This window comes from Macrobrachium nipponense, chromosome 47 (assembly GCF_015104395.2).
Source record: "Macrobrachium nipponense isolate FS-2020 chromosome 47, ASM1510439v2, whole genome shotgun sequence".
NCBI lineage: Eukaryota > Metazoa > Arthropoda > Malacostraca > Decapoda > Palaemonidae > Macrobrachium > Macrobrachium nipponense.
The window spans coordinates 36,425,158-36,443,326 of record NC_087222.1 but is presented as its reverse complement, the minus strand read 5'-3'; the positions used below and the strand labels follow the sequence as shown (position 1 = coordinate 36,443,326).

General features: G+C 39.2%; 2 protein-coding genes across 7 annotated transcripts in view; one reads left to right on the top strand and one right to left on the bottom strand.

The window, feature by feature from the left end:
• Window positions 1-302: 302 nt before the first annotated feature.
• On the top strand, window positions 303-17,075 carry LOC135204906 (cytochrome c oxidase assembly protein COX18, mitochondrial-like). Of its 5 annotated transcripts, XM_064235155.1 has the most exons (8): window positions 303-600; window positions 810-901; window positions 4,475-5,068; window positions 6,354-6,491; window positions 9,699-9,846; window positions 11,280-11,404; window positions 12,908-13,015; window positions 16,557-17,075. In XM_064235155.1, the coding sequence occupies exons 3-8, from the start codon at window positions 4,481-4,483 to the stop codon at window positions 16,731-16,733; spliced, it is 1,284 nt and encodes a 427-aa protein (XP_064091225.1). In that variant the 5' UTR covers window positions 303-600; window positions 810-901; window positions 4,475-4,480; the 3' UTR covers window positions 16,734-17,075. The 5 variants fall into 5 exon arrangements, with proteins under 5 accessions (XP_064091225.1, XP_064091227.1, XP_064091223.1 ...); XM_064235157.1 differs by lacking the exon at window positions 303-600 and having other exon boundaries at window positions 783-901; XM_064235153.1 differs by lacking the exons at window positions 303-600; window positions 810-901 and adding an exon at window positions 1,590-1,709.
• The window catches only part of LOC135204909 (transcription initiation factor TFIID subunit 10-like), an 85,161-nt gene continuing 83,847 nt past the window's right edge, over window positions 16,856-18,169 (bottom strand). For both annotated transcript variants that reach the window (XM_064235165.1, XM_064235164.1), the window contains exon 5: window positions 16,856-17,641. In XM_064235165.1, the coding sequence (XP_064091235.1) occupies window positions 17,437-17,641 (205 nt within the window). In that variant the 3' untranslated portion in view covers window positions 16,856-17,436. The remainder of the gene's footprint in view (window positions 17,642-18,169) is intronic.

Below are 18,169 nucleotides of genomic sequence, written 5' to 3'. Positions count from 1 at the left end.
TGGGCGTTTGTTGTGTCATTTTCACTTTTAAATCTCGTTGATTTCTTGGCCAACGTCGAACCTCAGAGAGAGAGAGAGAGAGAGAGAGAGAGAGAGAGAGAGAGAGAGAGAGAAGAGAGAGAGACGAGAGGAGAGGAGACGATGAGAGAGAGAGAGAGAGAGAGAGAGGTGTATAACCCAACCTCCTTCCCATTTCCACACGGGATGCAGCTGCTAGCCATACACTTTCCCAAGAAAGTTTTTACAAGGGGGTTACATGCCAATGACATCAGGCATTTCTGGTGACCACCCTTTCACGCACTGTCCACAGCCAGCGTCCTTCAATGCTTCGTCGTTGGCTGATAAGGCCATGACATGAGAACCTTAATCCACACCTTGCTCTTTTGTGGGACGTGCATGGATGGTTGTGCTAGGTGGTTTTAGCGCAAAAGTAGTTGATGGGGCAAGATGGCATTTTGGGTAAGCAAGGAGTTCCTGGAATAGTGATAATGGAGGACGTCTTCTGAAGTGTAGTGATGAGAATAAATGATTTCTAAAGAAAAATGGCCATAAATATACTTGGAAAAGAGACAATATAGTGAGGAGGAGATTGTAGTGCAGGTACGTTAATGGATGTAGTACCTTTTTGAGCACATACCTCACAAGATGTTGCGATGCGAGTTTTAGTGGCCACAAATCAATCAGATAAGCTTATTATCTCACACAATGTCCTACTATGAAGTCATCTTGGCCAGTGTGCCAGTTAGCTTTCAACTTACGTATCAGCTGCCTGTTCGAGAAAGATAAAATATACATTATTTAATTCGCAGGAATAGTGCCATGAAAGGGTGACAGAGAGCAACTATATAGCCAGTACAGCATAACTGATTGGTTTAGGTCTAGCTGGCTTTGCTGCGCAAAGGTAAGTGCTTCAAGATGTTAAAAAGGGCAAAAAGAATTCCGAAGTGGACCTCTGAGCTCGGTCAGCCAGCCAAGAAGGGCATATTCTCCCATCTAGGGTCATCATCCTGACAGATACTTATTCCGTTGTGGCGCTCAAGCCAAGTTTTTCGTCTGTAATTCCAGATTAGGATTATTACAATTACTAACCTTGTTTTTTTGTAACCCATCTATTTTTCTACAAAGCATTGAATTGCTTTTATATGTGCTGTTTTAATATTATACCATTTTTTCCAGGGGTTATTTTTCTACAAAGCATTGAATTGCTTTTATATGTGCTGTTTTAATATTATACAATTTTTTCCAGGGGTTATGTGCCTTGTGAGAGACAGAAAAAAAATGTAATTCTCCTAGTAAGAAACTATATTGCTGTTCCATAGGCCTGGTAATGTGGGCTTGGCGTCCCATCATGGTTTAATCTCACATAAAGCTGTTCTTTGAGGGCGGACAGCTATGCCTACAGGTTTTGTAAGCTTAATAATAATAATAATAATAATAATAATAATAATAATAATAATATGTATTCATACTTTCCCATGACATTCAAGTTACTATTTACCATCGTCCAGCCCGAGCCCAGCCGCACTCAACATTTGCCTCTGCATGAATAATGCATAATATAAATACTTTTCTACCTTTGGCCAAGCTCGAGAATGGTACGTAACGTCTCACACCGGAATCTTGGCATCTTGACAATCTATTCGTGACGAATGATTGTCCATTTGTGTCGTCTGTAGCGGGGAATGGCATTTCGGACCAACAGGTTAGCTGTATGTATTGCTTCATATAAGAGTTATTGTTATTTTGATATATACGAGTCATTTTCCGTTATAAATATGATTAAATAAAGTATAAATAATTAATAAACATTATTAAAATAATTATATTGTATTAAAATCTATAAATTGTAAAATATCTTCAGCCTTTTAAAGAAACCTAACTCAATCCGGATGTCAACGCCCGGGAGATAAGTCACCGAATGTAAACATTGGCTCGTGAAGTCTAACAATATTACCGGTATTAGGTATATTCTTATTTTTGACAGTTTTATGGGTTATTTTACCACGTAATAATTATATTTAGTCATAAAAAAATTTAATTTTAGGTGTTAATTCAGCCATATTATGGTTCTAATTAAGCGTAAATTCGTCTAAGCTAGTGACCTTTTAGACTGCCGTTTGACCTGAGGTCATTAGCGTTTCAGGATGGGGTCAGTCTAGGATATTATTGCAAAATATTTGCTCAAACTTTATCCTATGAACGATTTTTTCGTAGGTGGAGGGCGTCAAAGGGAAGGGGAATTCTCCCTCACCCTCCCTGCAGGTCAGGTCATGTCAGGCCATGACACCTAAGGAGGGAAGGTTATCCTAACAGTAAAATCCAAGGCTAACACCACGATTTTTCGTTCGTGTTTTTTGGGCGGCGGTTACATGGAAGGTCTATTGTACCCCTCTCCCCCCAGGTTAGGTCAGGCCTCGACATCCTATGATAGGTTAGGTTAAGGGAAGCTTAGGATAGGAGTAAGATTCCAGGTTATGATTACGGTTTTTCCGTTGGGGTTGGGTATTTTTTCAGAAGGGGTTCATGAATGGCAGTCTTATTCCTCCCCCTGGTCAGGTCAGGTCAGGCCACAATACCTTATGATAGGTAAGCTGAAGGGGAGGTTAGGCTAAGGATACAATTCCAGGTTATTATCACGATTTTTCCGTTGGTTTTGGGTTTTTTCAGGGGGATTCACGGACGGTAATTGTACTCCTCCCCCAGGTTGGGTCAGGTCAGGCCATGACACCCTATGATAAGTTAAGGTTAGGCTAAGGGTAAAATTGCAGCATACTAAGTAAGGGGTCATGAGTTATTTTGGGCGAGCTCCTCCCCCTCACTCCAGCCAGGTTAGGACACAGTGTCGAAGGTGAGGTTAGGTAAGGGTTAAGTCTGGCCAGGTTATATCCCTTCTGAAATATCTGCTGCAGAAATGTCTACTAGGCTTACAGTAGCCCTGAACCCCTACTCTGCATTCACTCCCACTCGGCTTACGACGTTCCGAGGTTACGACGCTTTTCAATTACATTCATCAGAAATTATTTCCAGGGTTACGATGCGTGTTCCAAGGTTACAACGCATGTTCCAGTGTTACGACGCCTACAAACGCTGATCTGTCAGATGAAATATGACACCAAAAATGCAAAATAATCATTATTTAAAGTTTTTGATGAAAAATGCAATAAGAATGCAGTTTACATAGTTTTGAATGCACCTAAAGCATTAAAAGTAAGGCTTTCTTAGGGTTTTTGACAATGTTCCGGCTTACGACGATTTTCGGCTTACGACGCGTCTCAAGAACGGAACCCCCGTTGTAACCCGTGGACTGCCTGTATTGGTTTATATGCAAAATGTGCACCGTGTTCAGTACCAGTCCCTTAAGGAAGAACACAATTACATTAGCAGAAAACAGTAAATCTCATAAACATAAGCAAAAATGCAAGCATAAACAAAAGACAGTGAATATTCTTGTCAGAGATTGGTGGGAACTAAGCTGCACACAAAAATGTCAAGTTTTACCCATTCCAGTAGAAATATAAATAAATGATTTGTAATTTAACAGAAAAGCTCTGCGAGATGCCATGTGTAGTTCCAGGCCCTTGAGGGTGATCGTAAAAACATAAACAAAGACAGCAACTTTCCCAAATAGTCTCACCTGCGCTGTTTTATATATATGTATATATACCTTTCTATGGTTTTCAGTAAAAAAATTATATTTATAAATTATATCTCCGTTCAGGGCTTTTGTTTAGAATTACCATAAATTTTTACCTTGATACCACAACCACTGCCATGAGGGCCATGTTTATTACCAACCCTCATGGTAATGGAAGTTGAGCATTAGCAAAAGATGATGAATATCTTGGTGACAATAAATTTTATATTTTAGTATGATTTTTATATCAAGTATATTAAGAAACTTAAGAGCACAACATAAAAATTTCAGTATTGAGTTATAGCATCAAAGTAGAATGGTACTACTGAAATATGCCTTTGATCCAAATGGTGCTTAACTGACGTTTGTAACAGCTTCCATAAAAAAATCATTTTGTGGCATTCTTACTTTATTTCTGTTCATTTTTTTTTTACCTACAAATGCTTGGAATAACTTTTATATTTAATAGAAAATAAAACGATCTGTACCCTTTCCATTTGAAAGCTAAAACACCTTTTACTGTGCACTAACTGAAGGAGTATAACTATTGCCAAAGTTTATGTTACTAGACCCTTTAGCAAATTGGAATGACACTAATAAACAGTTAATTAATTGATGCTGTGTAAATATAAAACATTAAGGGTCTTGGTAATGATGCCATTGCTGCACAGACATGCTAGTAGGTGTACTGCACTTTTTGAGGCTTCAGTAAAATTTTTAAGCCCGAATATGATTGGAAATAACTGAAAAACAAGTGTTATTAATATACTTTTAGTTAGTATACCATAAATCTTGAACAGTTATAGTGTAGTTAGTCTAATTTTTCATGTTTCATTTCAGGTTTTGATGTCTTGGGACATGTTGCTAACAAAGGACATTCTCAGGCAACTCCAGAAGGGTGCCGTACCCCAGACCTATCTCAGAGGACTTGCAGCGATTGGCTTATCTCGAAATTCAGTTGTTCTTAAGGGGAAGAGTGATGGTATAACTCATGGTAACAGAAAACTCTCTAATGGCAGTATAAGACGCTTTGCTCCTGTAAACCAGAAGGTTCCTGTTTTATTGGTTAGAAATGGAGTCCTCTTACCGACGCAGACGTCTATCCTGACCATGAACCAGTCTTGTTCATACCACAGTCTTGTACGTAGTGTAAATTCATACCAAAGAAGGGAGAATGATCTCCTGAGTAGCTTCCTCACAGTCAGTGCGACAAATGCAGTGTCAAAAAGAGATCTCTCCATGGCATGGCTCGAAAGTCTTACCATCTTCCAGGCATCTTGGTTTCAATCCTTAGCTGAGTCTCGGTTTGTTGAGGGGCTGATGAGTGGCTTACAGGTTATCCACGATTCCCTGCACATCCCATGGTGGTCGTCCATCATCATTTCCACCATAATGCTGAGGGGCCTTTTGACTTTTCCACTCGCGGTTTATCAGGTGAGTTTTTTATCATTGTTATTTATTACAATGGTTCCTGTGTTCATACACTTTGAAGTAGGTCTTTAGTATTGTTGAAGAAAACATACTTCTACAGGTATACAAACCATCACCTTTTATGTACGAGGTAGTTAACAGTTAATCATGGGGGTGTGAGTAGGGAATAACCTTTTTTGCCTGCTACAACTGAACACTTTTCCTTCAACCACCTTGAGGTGTGGATGTTCTGCTGCCCTTTTTGTTGGGTTCAGTTGAAACTTACCCCTAGCTTTGTTGATTTTAGCATTTTTTGCTTAAATAAAGATCATGGAAAAGAAACAATTACAAAGATATTGCGATGGGTGTGAGACAGTTTGTAGGTGCTTTTTATCTCTTCTTATTTCCTGTAGGGTTTGGATCTTTAGTCCTATCTCCCCTAGCAAGAAGTGTTTGAAATGGTTACCTTTGCAATGGGAGAGGTTTAATAAAAAAGAGGAGATATAAGAAGTGTTTGGTTGGCTTTGTCACTGTTTGGGGTGGGGAGAGGGGGGATTACTCTCCCACTGACACTACCACCAAACTCGTCTGGTTCTTTTCTCCCTGCCCTTTCTGTGTCTCTTCCTCTGTCTGGGGAGGGTATGCATCTTGATAGAGCTCACCTTTGGGTATGCTCTGAAAGTGAGACAATTCCTTAGGTTGCATTGTCCCCAGCTCGTCCTCGGCGGTTTGGGCCGTGTGAATGGTCTGATATCCTGGTCAGGCAGTTCCTTATTGTTTAGGAGATCAGGGATGCTCCTTCCACCGCTGTTTTTATGCCAGAGGAGATTTTTTCATGATTGAGATCTCTTAAGATTATTCCCTGATGAGTCCAGCTCTAGAGGAGTAATCTTAGAAAGATGAACTCCCACCTTCGTGTCTTACAAAAAAAGTGTTTGGTTGTACTTCTTTAGGATCAGATTCCATACTTTAAAGTAATTTGTATTATTTGCATATTTAAAACTCAGTCTTTTATCATATATTGCCACCTCAACCACCCCACTTTGTCCCTGATGCTGAAGGAACCAGGTTTCAACAACCAATTCCAGAATCGGCAGAGGAATATTTCTACATGAAAAGGCTGTGGTTTGTGTACCTAGGAAAAATATAAATTAAGATTATATATATTGTGTAAAGTCATCAGTCCATTAATTCTTAATGCCTGTAAGATGAATGTCAATACTGTGCCGTAATAAGATGATCAGTATTTCATACATCATATAATCATATGGTTGTTCTTAAGATTGTCTTGATATTTCTTATTTTCCAGAATTACATATTATCCAAAGTTGAAAACCTGAAAGGAGAACTAGATGTGTTAGCCAAGGAGCTAGGGAGAGAGACTGCTCTTGCCACCAAGAAGTTTGGTTGGACTCAGACCCACGCTCGATATATGTTCCACAGATCTGTGAGTTCTTGTATATTTGGAAATGTCAGATAGCAGATAGGTTAATGTTGAAATAATGAAAGCATTTCTAAAGAAAGTTTCAGGTTTAATGTTGAGTATTTATTACAAAGTATCTTTCAGTAATTGTAGGATGGATTATCGTTATTGTGTGAAGTACACTTATATACATAACCAGGCCCATTCAATCTACAAATCTTGTGTTTTTACCCATGTTCTGCTATTGTGAACTATTATCAGAGAATGGAATTATAAACAGAAGCAGTCTTGAGTCTTACTTGTAAGATAACCCACCCTCCCCTTCCATGATGTCATAGTTTTCATTGCCCAAATTAGCTGAGATGGAGACCTAAAAGTATCAGCTGATGGTTATCCATTCTTTCTGTGCTTTAGAGGAAAAGTAAGTAAAGCAGCCGCAGTGTATTATCCTCACAACTATGAATGATTGTACCCATTTTGAGGCTAACTTTTAAGGAATAAGGCAGCGTGTTTCATTACAGAAGTCTTTGCTTTTCCTCTGATGGCATCTGCACTGGATTGGATGATGGTGAGTGACAAACCCTGGAGTGATACTCAGTAGTTGCAGTGACTTGGTCACTCATTATATTCAGCTCATTCCCTTCTGACAGACCTTTTTTTGGAGAACTTCCGTTGTGATCCAGCCTTCTTCAGCAGCAAAGCAATTTTTCTGACAAGGCTGCTAGATATCTAATCACCCAAGCAACCCCTCTCCCACTCTAGGGGCCATCATGGAATGTAAGGTAGTCGTCACCTAAGTCCCTCAAGTTCAGTTGCATAGAAGCTTCAGAACTGTTTTCCCCTTTTTAGAAAGTCGGACAAGGTAAGCATACCATGAAAAGCTTACATACTGTGTGGGACCTTTTCCTGTGCCTTTTGCTCTGATGTATTTCTGTGAGCTTCTTGAGAAGGCATCGTGGCTGGTGACAAATATCGAAGCAACCTCCCTTAAGCCCCTACGTCCTGAAGGGCATGCATTTAACTTGGACAGAAACACTGATTTCATATTCAGGATACAACTCTATACCTTTCAGATAATTCCTTCAGATCCTTTTCAGGCATGGCAGGAGCTGATGGACATAAATTATTATTCATGTTTCATGTCAGAGGTCTTAATAAAGCATAAACATCCTTGTCATTGCGAGTCCCCAATGCCAAAGAATCTTAGTTACTTTGTCATCTCTTTATTTATCTATCTCCAAAAGAACCATAATTTGCTTAGAAAAGATTTTAATCAATTAAGGGAGTCCAGGTTTCACCTGTGAATATTTACACACTGCATAATTATGGACTTAGCAATGTTTGTCTTTTGTGGCATACTTATTATAAGTTTATTTTTCATAATTATAAAGCTAGTTTTATGATAATATGAAGGTGATTGTATGTAGTGTATGTATTGTAATACATTTAAAAACAATAAGCAAGTTTGCAGGAAAATTTCATTGGTGTCGTTCAAGTAGTTAAAAAGTAAAAATCATATCTTCACCTTATTAGAATTAATTCATGAAGTTTGATCTTTTTTTTTTCTTTACTTCAGCTTTTGTCAAGTTTGTTTTTTTGTTTACCAGGTCAAACGTTTGCATTGATGGTTACCTTATGTATGTTTTAAAAATTTTTTTTATGTGCACTTCATTATTTTGAGGCTTTTTCTGCAGATGAATGGCCTTTAAAAGTTTGTATTTATAAGGTTTAGGACTTAAGCAACAAATACCTTGGTACATACATACATGTGAATACATAGACGCATGGTTTAACGTTACCGGTTGGTGGTAGTCGGGTACTTTCATCCTTCCTGTCACTGCCTTGCTTCCTCCTGCAAACTTTAATTCCTACCTTTTTTGGCAATCAGCCAGATTCAAGATTACACTTACCAATAACTAGCCAGACTTAAAATGCCAGAACTCCGAGGGATTCTACGTTCTCATAAGATGTTTGTTTGTATGGTGTTTTCATATTGCACGGAACCAGTGGTTATTCGTCAACGGGACCAACGGCTTTAAGTGACTTCCGAACCACGTCGATAGTGAACTTCTATCACCAGAAATACACAACTCTCACTCCTCAGTGGAATGCCCAAGAATCAAACTCACTGCCACCAAGGTGGCACGCCAACACCATACCAACCACGCCACTGAGGCGCTTTCGTATAAGATGAGAGCAAGATCAGTTAAGAACTAAACCTTCTTAGGGTTTTCATCTCGCTCCTCTAGGTAGGTTACTGCTGTAGACAGTGTGTCGTTCCCTACCATCTGGTGTAATACTACAGCTCTCAGTTGGGTAATTTTGTCTTGGCTACCACTAAACTAGAAAAAGTTTGCCTTGTGCAGTTGTGGAATCCTCTGATATCCAAATATGTGAGAGGGTAGCAAATTCATTCTTGCTCTCTGCTTATTTTTCCTGAATTTCAGGTGTATTGGCTTTATTTACTATTCATTAATACATAGTATTGATATATCACCGTTTCCTATAACTTAACTGGTTTATATGTCTGTTGACTAGGGTAGGGTGCATGGTAGGACAGGGGATAACCACCAGAGATTGGGTTACTTTTGTTTGTTTGTATGGTGATTTTATGTTGCTTGGAATCAGTGGTTATTCAGCAACGTGACCAACGGCTTTTCATGACTTCTGAACCACGTCGAGAGTGAACTTCTATCACCAATAATACACATCTCTCACTCCTCACTGGAATGCTCGAGTATCGAACTCACAGCCACCGAGGTGGCATGCCAACACCATACCAACCACGCCACTGAGGTGCAGAGATGGGGTTACACAAATGGTGCTGAATGCCCTTGTGGGGAACCAATCCAAAATATGAATCACATCTTGTGTAGTTGCCCGCTAGGGCCCACTTATTCAGACATGGATCTAAGAACAGCGAACGACACAGTACTCCAATGGGAAGAACAATGGTGTGATAATATATGATGACGAGTCTGTTGATTCTATTCATAAAGGTTTTTAGCTGAAAATTCAAAGAGAGCAAGTCCAAGACCTGCTGTCCAATTCATTTGCCTTTGTAAGCAAATGGTTTGTTTATGAATACATGAGCATTATTTACAGTCACACATCATGAACTGATGCTTAAAAGGCTATTGGAATCAGTCCTGTACTTTGTACACATATAAGAGTAGAATAAGCTGTGATAAGAATTGCAATTTTAGGCAACTCATGTTGATTGTGTTTCAGTTAAGGAAGTTGCGGAAGGAGCTGATCATCAGGGAGAATTGTCACCCGTTTAAAGCAAGTTTGGTCCTTTGGTTCCAGATCCCACTGTGGGTTGGGATGTCCGTATCGTTACGGAACATGGCGTCGATGATGCCTCACCAGGATACGGGTATGTGACGGTGTTTTTTTGCTTTAATATAGTATAACTTTTTTGGGATAGTCGACACTTGTACTAATCTCCTGCATACCTTGATGAGAAATCTTACCTTGGACCAAGTTTCCCAAGTCACTGTAAATGTAAAACTTTTATAAATGTTTTAAGACATCATAAGTGACAGAAAACTGTATTTAAGTTTCTGTAGGTGCCATTTAAGTTTTGTAAAACTTGAACACTGTGAACATACTTTAATTTGCATAATTTTCAGGGTAACAATTGGCTTGCCAAAGATTTTTTATGTTCTTGAATTTTGTGGTTACTAAACTCATGGCTTAGAATGAAAAAAAAAAAAAATAGTATTGGAACCGATTTTTTTTAAATTCACGAAACTTTAAATCTAATAATGAGGCCATATATCTCATAAAAACAAGCAAAGCTCTTGTGAAAGCATAAAGGTTTAACAAACAAAATAGCTGTGGAAAAAATGAAATTCTGTTAAAAGAAAAAGATGTGGGAATGAAGGTCTGAATAAGTATGGCAATGGTGTTGGGATAATTATGTCAGGGAGTTTAATCTTTATTCGTACAAGAAAAAAGGGACTACTACATACTGTAGATAGGTAGGCCTACAAAATACTGTGATCCTTGGCTGGAGTGCGCTGGGAAGTTCACATATAATTGAAGTACCTGAGAGATGTGGTGTTGAAAGGAGGGGAAATAGATTTAGCAGTCTTAGTCATAAGGTTAGAAGGTGGGAGCAGCAAGCTTTTAGTTACTGAAGTGAAGAAGATCTGTTGGACTCCCAAAACATCATTGCAGAAGGACTAAGATGGCCTCTCAAGGCAGAAAAGCGAATTGGGTGGGAAAAAGAAATCTCGGTCTGAAAGTTTACTTTGCCTCAAGATCTAGATGTACAAATAGCTATGCAATTATTTCTCTGAATTTCAGAAACTGACATGGCCTGGTATTTGACGGCTTGTCAATAATGGGCCATTTCAGTTTATATGGAGTAAATGGTTCGTCAGCTGGGTGGAAACTAGACCTCTGAATGGAAATGATTGTTTTGTTCAATTCTTACAGTACATTATCAGTCTACCCCAATAATCACAGGGAATGTGTACTGCAACCCCCTGTGAACTGCTAAAATCCACAAATACTTAAGACTCTAAAAATGCTTAGAACTCCCCATATCGATATTTCCAACACAAAAAAAAAAAAAAACTAAAAATACTTATACCTGAGTAGTTTAAGTTTTACCATAAAAAGTAATTTAGTCTGAGGATAGGGTGCATAATTAGTGAATACGTATTTCCCAGTGAAAAATACTGCACATAGGTGAATTTTCTGTAAACCAAAGAAGACAAAGTCAAAAGAACTTCATGTTGCTTTTCTTTAAACTGGAACGATTGCTTGCATTCTGAAAGCACATTTTTACTTCCCCTGCAGCTGCCCAAATCCTCTATCTCGAGCTGAGCACCGGCGGAGTCTCCTGGATACCAAATTTAATAGAAGTCGACCATTCCCTCATCTTACCTTTTGCCATGGGGATCACAAACCTTCTCATCACAGAGGTAAGGCTCTCCTGAATGAATTCGCTCAGAAGTTCAATTTAAGATGCAGTGTATTTACTTTCCTAATGCTATTCTCCTTGCATTTTAATACATTTTTATCAATTATTTTTTCTTTTTAAGTAATTAAGCTCTCTTATTTCTGCATTTCCTTAACCTCTTCCTACTACATACTTTGCAATGAGCACCACATTCTTTGGAAACTTGAATTTTAAGTCAGTGGTCCCTGTGGGGCTGTTCCATATGAACAGGTTTCATCTTCTGAATAATGATAATAATAATAATAATAATAATAATAATAATAATAATAGATTTTTTGCTAGTAAGAAGTCTGTGGAAACACCAGTAATTCAGCTAATGGTCAACTTCATATGAGGCATGCTTACAATAGTACAGAGTTTTCAAAATGTAGGATTGCTTTTGCTAAAGCTCCAGTAAATCAGTTTTTTGCTTTGTGAACTCAGCTGCTTGAACAAGAAACATATCAAAATAGTAGTCCATTATAGGCGAGACACTTTCTAATGTAACACAGTACTTTATAGTTCTGTCAGTGATTATTAACATCTCATAAAACCCTTTATCAATAAATCAGAAAACAAGAAGTTAAAAGAGTGCGGTTCTTTATGTAAAGAGGGGTTTTTCACTTGAAATATACTAGAATTTATGTAATCTTTGGATTGGTTTTACTCATTTGACTCAAATATTCGATGAAAAGGCCACATGGCCCACCTCCAAGTCAAGTGATTAGCCAAATTTGGACCAACATTATATGTCAGGTTTTGGTGACAAATTCAAAGCAGGAAATATGTCAGAATTTTGCTACTTTTGACTCGCCCTGTCATCAGATTTTTATATTGTTGCACTTTACAGGATACAGCAAAGTATTTTCCTTAATCTAGTAGGAATGCATTGACATATATTTCTTCATAAAAATTTTTTTTTTACCATAGCCTTTGCCTTTACCAGGGTTCAAGTCCTAGGTCCCCCATTTTGTGGTTTTTGTGCATAAAGTCCCATCTGGGTTTTCATCTATACTTTTTTTTGTTCGATGAATATTCTTGGCCTTCCTGCAGGTTTTGATACTCCAGGTACTTCCACAATACCTTTGACTTTTCTGACCACATTTCTCATCCCATCTCATCACTTGACCAAACATTCTTAATCTTTGAGATCTTGAGTCTGCTTTCTAGCCACAATTGCAAAGCTCAAACAGGCAGAGTTGTGTATATTAAAACAGGCAAAGATTCATATGCAGGGAATATTTACATATTTTCCAGGCATACAAAAATGAGTTAATGAAATTTAATGCCTTAGTAAAATTAGAATTTACTATTTTATATTTTATTAGTCATGTAAATTTGAACTTTCCTCTTACTTTTACTTGTTTTGTAGTCCCAAAACTTCAGAAAATTATATTTGAATATGAAGTATGCATGTAGTAATTACATCGTAGGGTTAATGATCTTGAACCCTCTATATTAATTTACTTAAAATATTTCTTTGCAGGTCAACGCACTTAGCAGGGTATCAAAATCGAGAATGCAGGTTATTTTAACGAACGTATTTCGTGGCATCAGTATTGCAATTATTCCTCTTGCTGCAACTATGCCCTCGGTAAGTTGTTCACTCAAGTTTCACCACGAAAATTGTCTTAACATTTTTGCATATGATGATAAACCATTGCCTTAATAGCCTTAGGTTTAAGTTTAAAGTGTTAACCAAGCACATTTATTTGGTACAAAGGGGATTTGAATATACCAAGTGCCTAGACATCCCCTTTTAGTAAGGTAGAAAACCCTTCATCTCTCTCCTCCTGCTATCAGGAGAAGTTTTGCTCCAGATGCCTGCACCCATTCTTAGTGAGTGGGAGAGAGAATGGTAAGAATGTTTAAACAAAAGAAAGTTGACATATTATACAAACTTTTTCCTAAAGTTGAAGAGTAATTGAGGAAGATATCACCTCTCCAGTTGGGATGCTATCTTCACATAGGATGACTTAAGATTACTCCAAGTTTGGGTTATTTAATAGGGCTGTTAGCTGAGTATGTGTAACCTAAAGTTGGCTCACAAGAGAAAAATGTGGAATTACGGACCAGACACCTGTGTAGGAAGAGTATAGGGTGAGAATGGGAATTACTTTGCCACACAAAATAAAAAGGGTATATGAGGATGCAAGGGGTAGGCTGGATGATATTTGATCACCTCTCCAGGGGCCTAGAGGCAAGAAAAAAATGCCTGAAAGTTCTTACTATGGGAGAAACTACACTGCCCCTTCAACTTTTTTTTTTGTTTTGTTTATTCTCCCTTGGTCAGCTGATGAATGATTTGAGAGAGTAGGAGGTAGAGCACTAACATTGTGGACTGGGAAAAAGGATAGGACCTTACTAGTTTCTGTTAACTAGAGTGGACAGTTGTGGGAGATAATACACTACATACAAAGAAAAGAGAAATCAGAACCAATCTTGCTGGCTGCATCTGACAGGAAACGGTTGTGTTGTGAGAAAGGTAAATGAAATAGTCGCTGCTTGTGTATTACTTGATTGAAGGCATCTGTTCAACAGACCCAAAGGAAACACTCCTTTGGGTCTGTTGAACAGATGCCTGAAACTGCAAGGGCTAAGAGTAAGATTCCATTTAGGAGAATGCCAAAGGGTATCATAATATCTCGGGTTAGTGAGAAGACCTCTTAGGATTAGTGGGGCTGAATGATCTATCTCTTGGAGTGAAAGAACTAAGGGCATGGCTATTTGTAACACTTGAGAGCAGACAGAAATTGTGTTAGTAATTTTCTATGGTCAGGACAGATATCTGCTAAAGGAATTTGATGGCGAGAGGCCTGTTAGAGGTCATATGTCGGACAGACTTGCCAAGAGGCTTTTCTCTTGGATGATGGACTCTGAAGACCTTAAACACTCAAGTGGGGTCACCAAGTCTTGAATTGGTTGGCATATGGCTGGTTGGGAAGGCTTGGTCACTATGGATGGTTACTATGGGAAGAAGACACAGGAACCAGCCTAATCAATGTCAGAATGGCATTGTAAGTTTGACCAGGGTCCCCTTCTGCTCTGATCTGTTGCAAATGAAAGGTAAAAGAACGATCCTTCACACCGCTCCTCCTGCTCCTTTCCTGGGCTTGTATCAAACTGCATGAAACGGGTGGGAGAAGCCACTGGGGACTTCTTCCTCGATGAGGATCGCTCTACACGCACATGCTCTGGAGAGAAAGCGAATGCTACAAGAGTGGAGACAGTGCGGGCTCCTCCTTCAACCTTCTGGAAAAAGGCCAAGGAGACCAAACACCACTTCTAGCGTAGGACTGATCTGTGGACCAGTCCCAAGCAGAGCAAATGGTTTGTGCATACCCTTCTTTCAAGAGGCCCTAAGGGGCTGCGGCGAGAAGGGCTGTCACACACACACACCTACCATACTGCAGTTTATGCAACTGTGGTTAAGCAGGGCAAGCAGAATGCATAGCCTAATCCTGATGCAAGCCTGAGTGCTCATGGTGAGTCAAGGTAAGAGCGGGCAACAAGTCTAGTTAAATCAGTGCCCCAGTTTGGCTTAAGGTAGAACGATCACCTGTTGAAAGAGTACCTCCGCTGCCCCTGGAGCAGGGGTAGCATGTAGAAATGGTCCCCCTGGACCACTTCCACTAGGCTTTAAACTTCTTTTCCTTCTTCCAGGGCAGGACATAGTCCAGGGATGGGGCAGAGGAAGATGAGTCTGATGATCAGGAGGAGGGAGAACATCGCCAGCACTTCTTCCTAGGTACACACTTGCCTTATGCACCAGAGGGCTGGTCAAGGCTGAAACTAAAGTGTCTAAGCACCAACAAGAGGATCCACCACCAGGAAAACCACAGCTACAGGAATATCCTGGGGTCCCCTTCTCTAGCAGAAACAAGAAACCAGGACAGCAAAGGACAAACCCTGGACTGTACTGAGGGCTCCAGTGTTACAGCCCTCTTCTCCCTAACCAGGTTGTCCAAGAAGGCAGCAAATGACAGGCTCCCTGGGATATTAATTAAGGGAAGGCCACATCTTCCTGAGGTTCTAAGGCAGTGACGTCTTACTGCAGGAACCAGGAACATCAGTGTCAAATTCAGAATTGCCCAAGAGCAACATGGCTGTTGATGGAGCGCCTACATAGGAAGAAACTGCATCCTTGGGCTAGGGATCATGATCAGCTTTAGGTTTAGGCCTAGTGCTATTCATCCATGAGAGAGAAACATTTACAGTGAAGAGGAATGGATGATGGTGGTAAGAAGGAGCTAGATGGGTTTGGCTGATACTGGCAAACACTGTCGTTCTTCCTCCTCTTCCCAAACCTCATCCACTACGAGAGACCCATAATGCACATTCCTTGCAAGGGGGGAAGCTTGAGTACACCATTACCCCTATAAGAAGCACTTACATTATGGGGGTATTTCACTCAAGACAACAAACACACACAAAATAGGTAGAAATGACAACTACTCATCCACCACCACCAAGCTTTCAACCATCAGACGAGAGCGCAGCAGTCTGTCCCTCACATTTGTTAACTACCTTGTTAATAAGTTCTTGACCGGTTTCCAGCTCTCATGGAGAGATACTCGTATATAAAAGGCTATGGTTTGTATTCCCATAGAAAAAATATAATTTTACTGCTTTTAGTTAGACTCTCATGAATTTTAATAGCTCTCAGGTTAATGAAAATTGGTTGATCACTTTGCAAATACGTACAGTGGACCCCCATATTTGTAGGGGATGTGTCCTGACCTCCCCCCCAAAAGCTCAGATCTGCAAATACTTAAAACCCCTATAAAAATGCTTAAACCTGAATATTTCAATAGTTTTATCACAAAAACTGCATTTAGTCATGAAACTGATATGTAGGTACAGTAGACAGTGAACATTTCTAAATGAAAAATACAGCAAATAGGTGAATTTTCTGCAATTAATTGGTAGATATGATCCATAGAGAGACCAGCGAATAGGCGAGTCTATGAATCTTGAGAATACAAATATGGCGGGGTCCACTGTATTTCCAAAATTTTTTTTTTTGTCACAGAATTTTAAGTTTACATGACCTTTACCCATAAAAAAAAACTAGGTCACCTGTCATGACTGTTACTAATTACTGTAACAATGCTTTGTCTTCATTTTTTTGACAGTGCGTTGTGTTGTACTGGGTAACTTCAAGTGTGTGCGCCCTCATCCAGAATCTGGCTCTGATGCATCCGCAGCTTCGGCAGGCTTGTGGCATACCAAAGACGCCCTCTCAGATGCCTAAGCCCTATCAACATTTATTGTCACAATTCCAGAACAGATTCACAAGAAGAAAATCGTGATAGTCAAGAAGAGAAAGTCAGAATTACCAAAGACTTCTGACACAAAGCAAATCATTTCTTATACATATGTATATAATGACTGTTCATAGTTTTTTAAAATAAACAGTGATAATCAGAATTCATTTTGCTAATCCTTGTTCCTTTATTTGAAACTAAAACATAGTAGAAATATCAATTTGCCAAAAAAAAACTTGCATAATTATCTTTCCATAAAGGAGCCTTGTATCTAACATATAAAAGCACGTCTATTATTATTTCATCAGACCTACAATATCCCATTTCATGGATTTCATAATGGTTACTACATATCTATGGTACAAATACAGCTTCATAATAAAGATACAGCACTCTACTGTCCATAAATTTACAGATCTATATAAAATGTATGGCCTGGTTTTTACGATGATAAATAACCATACAAAATGTTGTTAGAATACATACTACGACCTGTCAGAAGCTAAAAAAAAATCTCAGAAATTGTAAGACACTTCTACAGTGCCACATTTGGTCAAGATTCAAGTCATTTCAGACATACTCCACTTTTAGCTACATCAAGTTACATGAATAAACTACTAAAACTAGTGCTAAGTCGTTAAAATATGATAATTTCATTACACGCAAAACTAGAAAACTAGTACACGGCCACCCAGACACACTCACCCGTGAGAACTAGATAGTACTACTAAAATTTTTGCTATGTTCTTTAAATGTAGTAGTGAGGTTTCTTGACTGTGATACCATATTCAGCCAACACAGGAGTCAAGTCCTCCATAGTTAGAGTGAATCTCTTGTCCTTCCCCTTCGTCTTGCTGCTGGACTGCTGGGACCCACGCATCTTGCAGTGTTGCAAAGCGTCGTTCGTGATGTCGGAGATGAACTTCTGCGCTGCCAGCGAGATCAGACGAACCCTGAAAGAGGATAATTTAAGTTTAAAAATAATGACATGTGAAGTACAAGTTCTTTGTAGCTTTTCTTAGTCCCCAAGCTGCAACCCCTTCTGTTCCTTTTACAAGCTGCAACCCCTTCTGTTCCTTTTACTGTACCTCCATTCATTTTCTCTTTCTTCCATCTTACTTTCCACTCTCTCTGTAAATTGTTGCACAGTGCAACAGCACGTTTCCCTCCTGTTAAATGACCTCAAAGGCCTTAGCACTTGACCTTCGGCGTGAATTCTAGATTCCATTTCGTTCCGTGACCTACTCGTACTACTAGTCTGAATGCCACCCTGCCCCGGGCAAACACGATTAAGAAAGTGCACTTGGCACTTAAAACAAAGAATAACCTCGGATCAGCTACCCAAGCAAGATACGATGATGATACCACCATTTATCAGTTCCTTTTCCAGCACAGTTGAATGAAACTGCCACTAAATCTACCACCTGGGATGCAGCCATGCATTACTAATTTGAATATATTTGACACTCAAATAAATACAT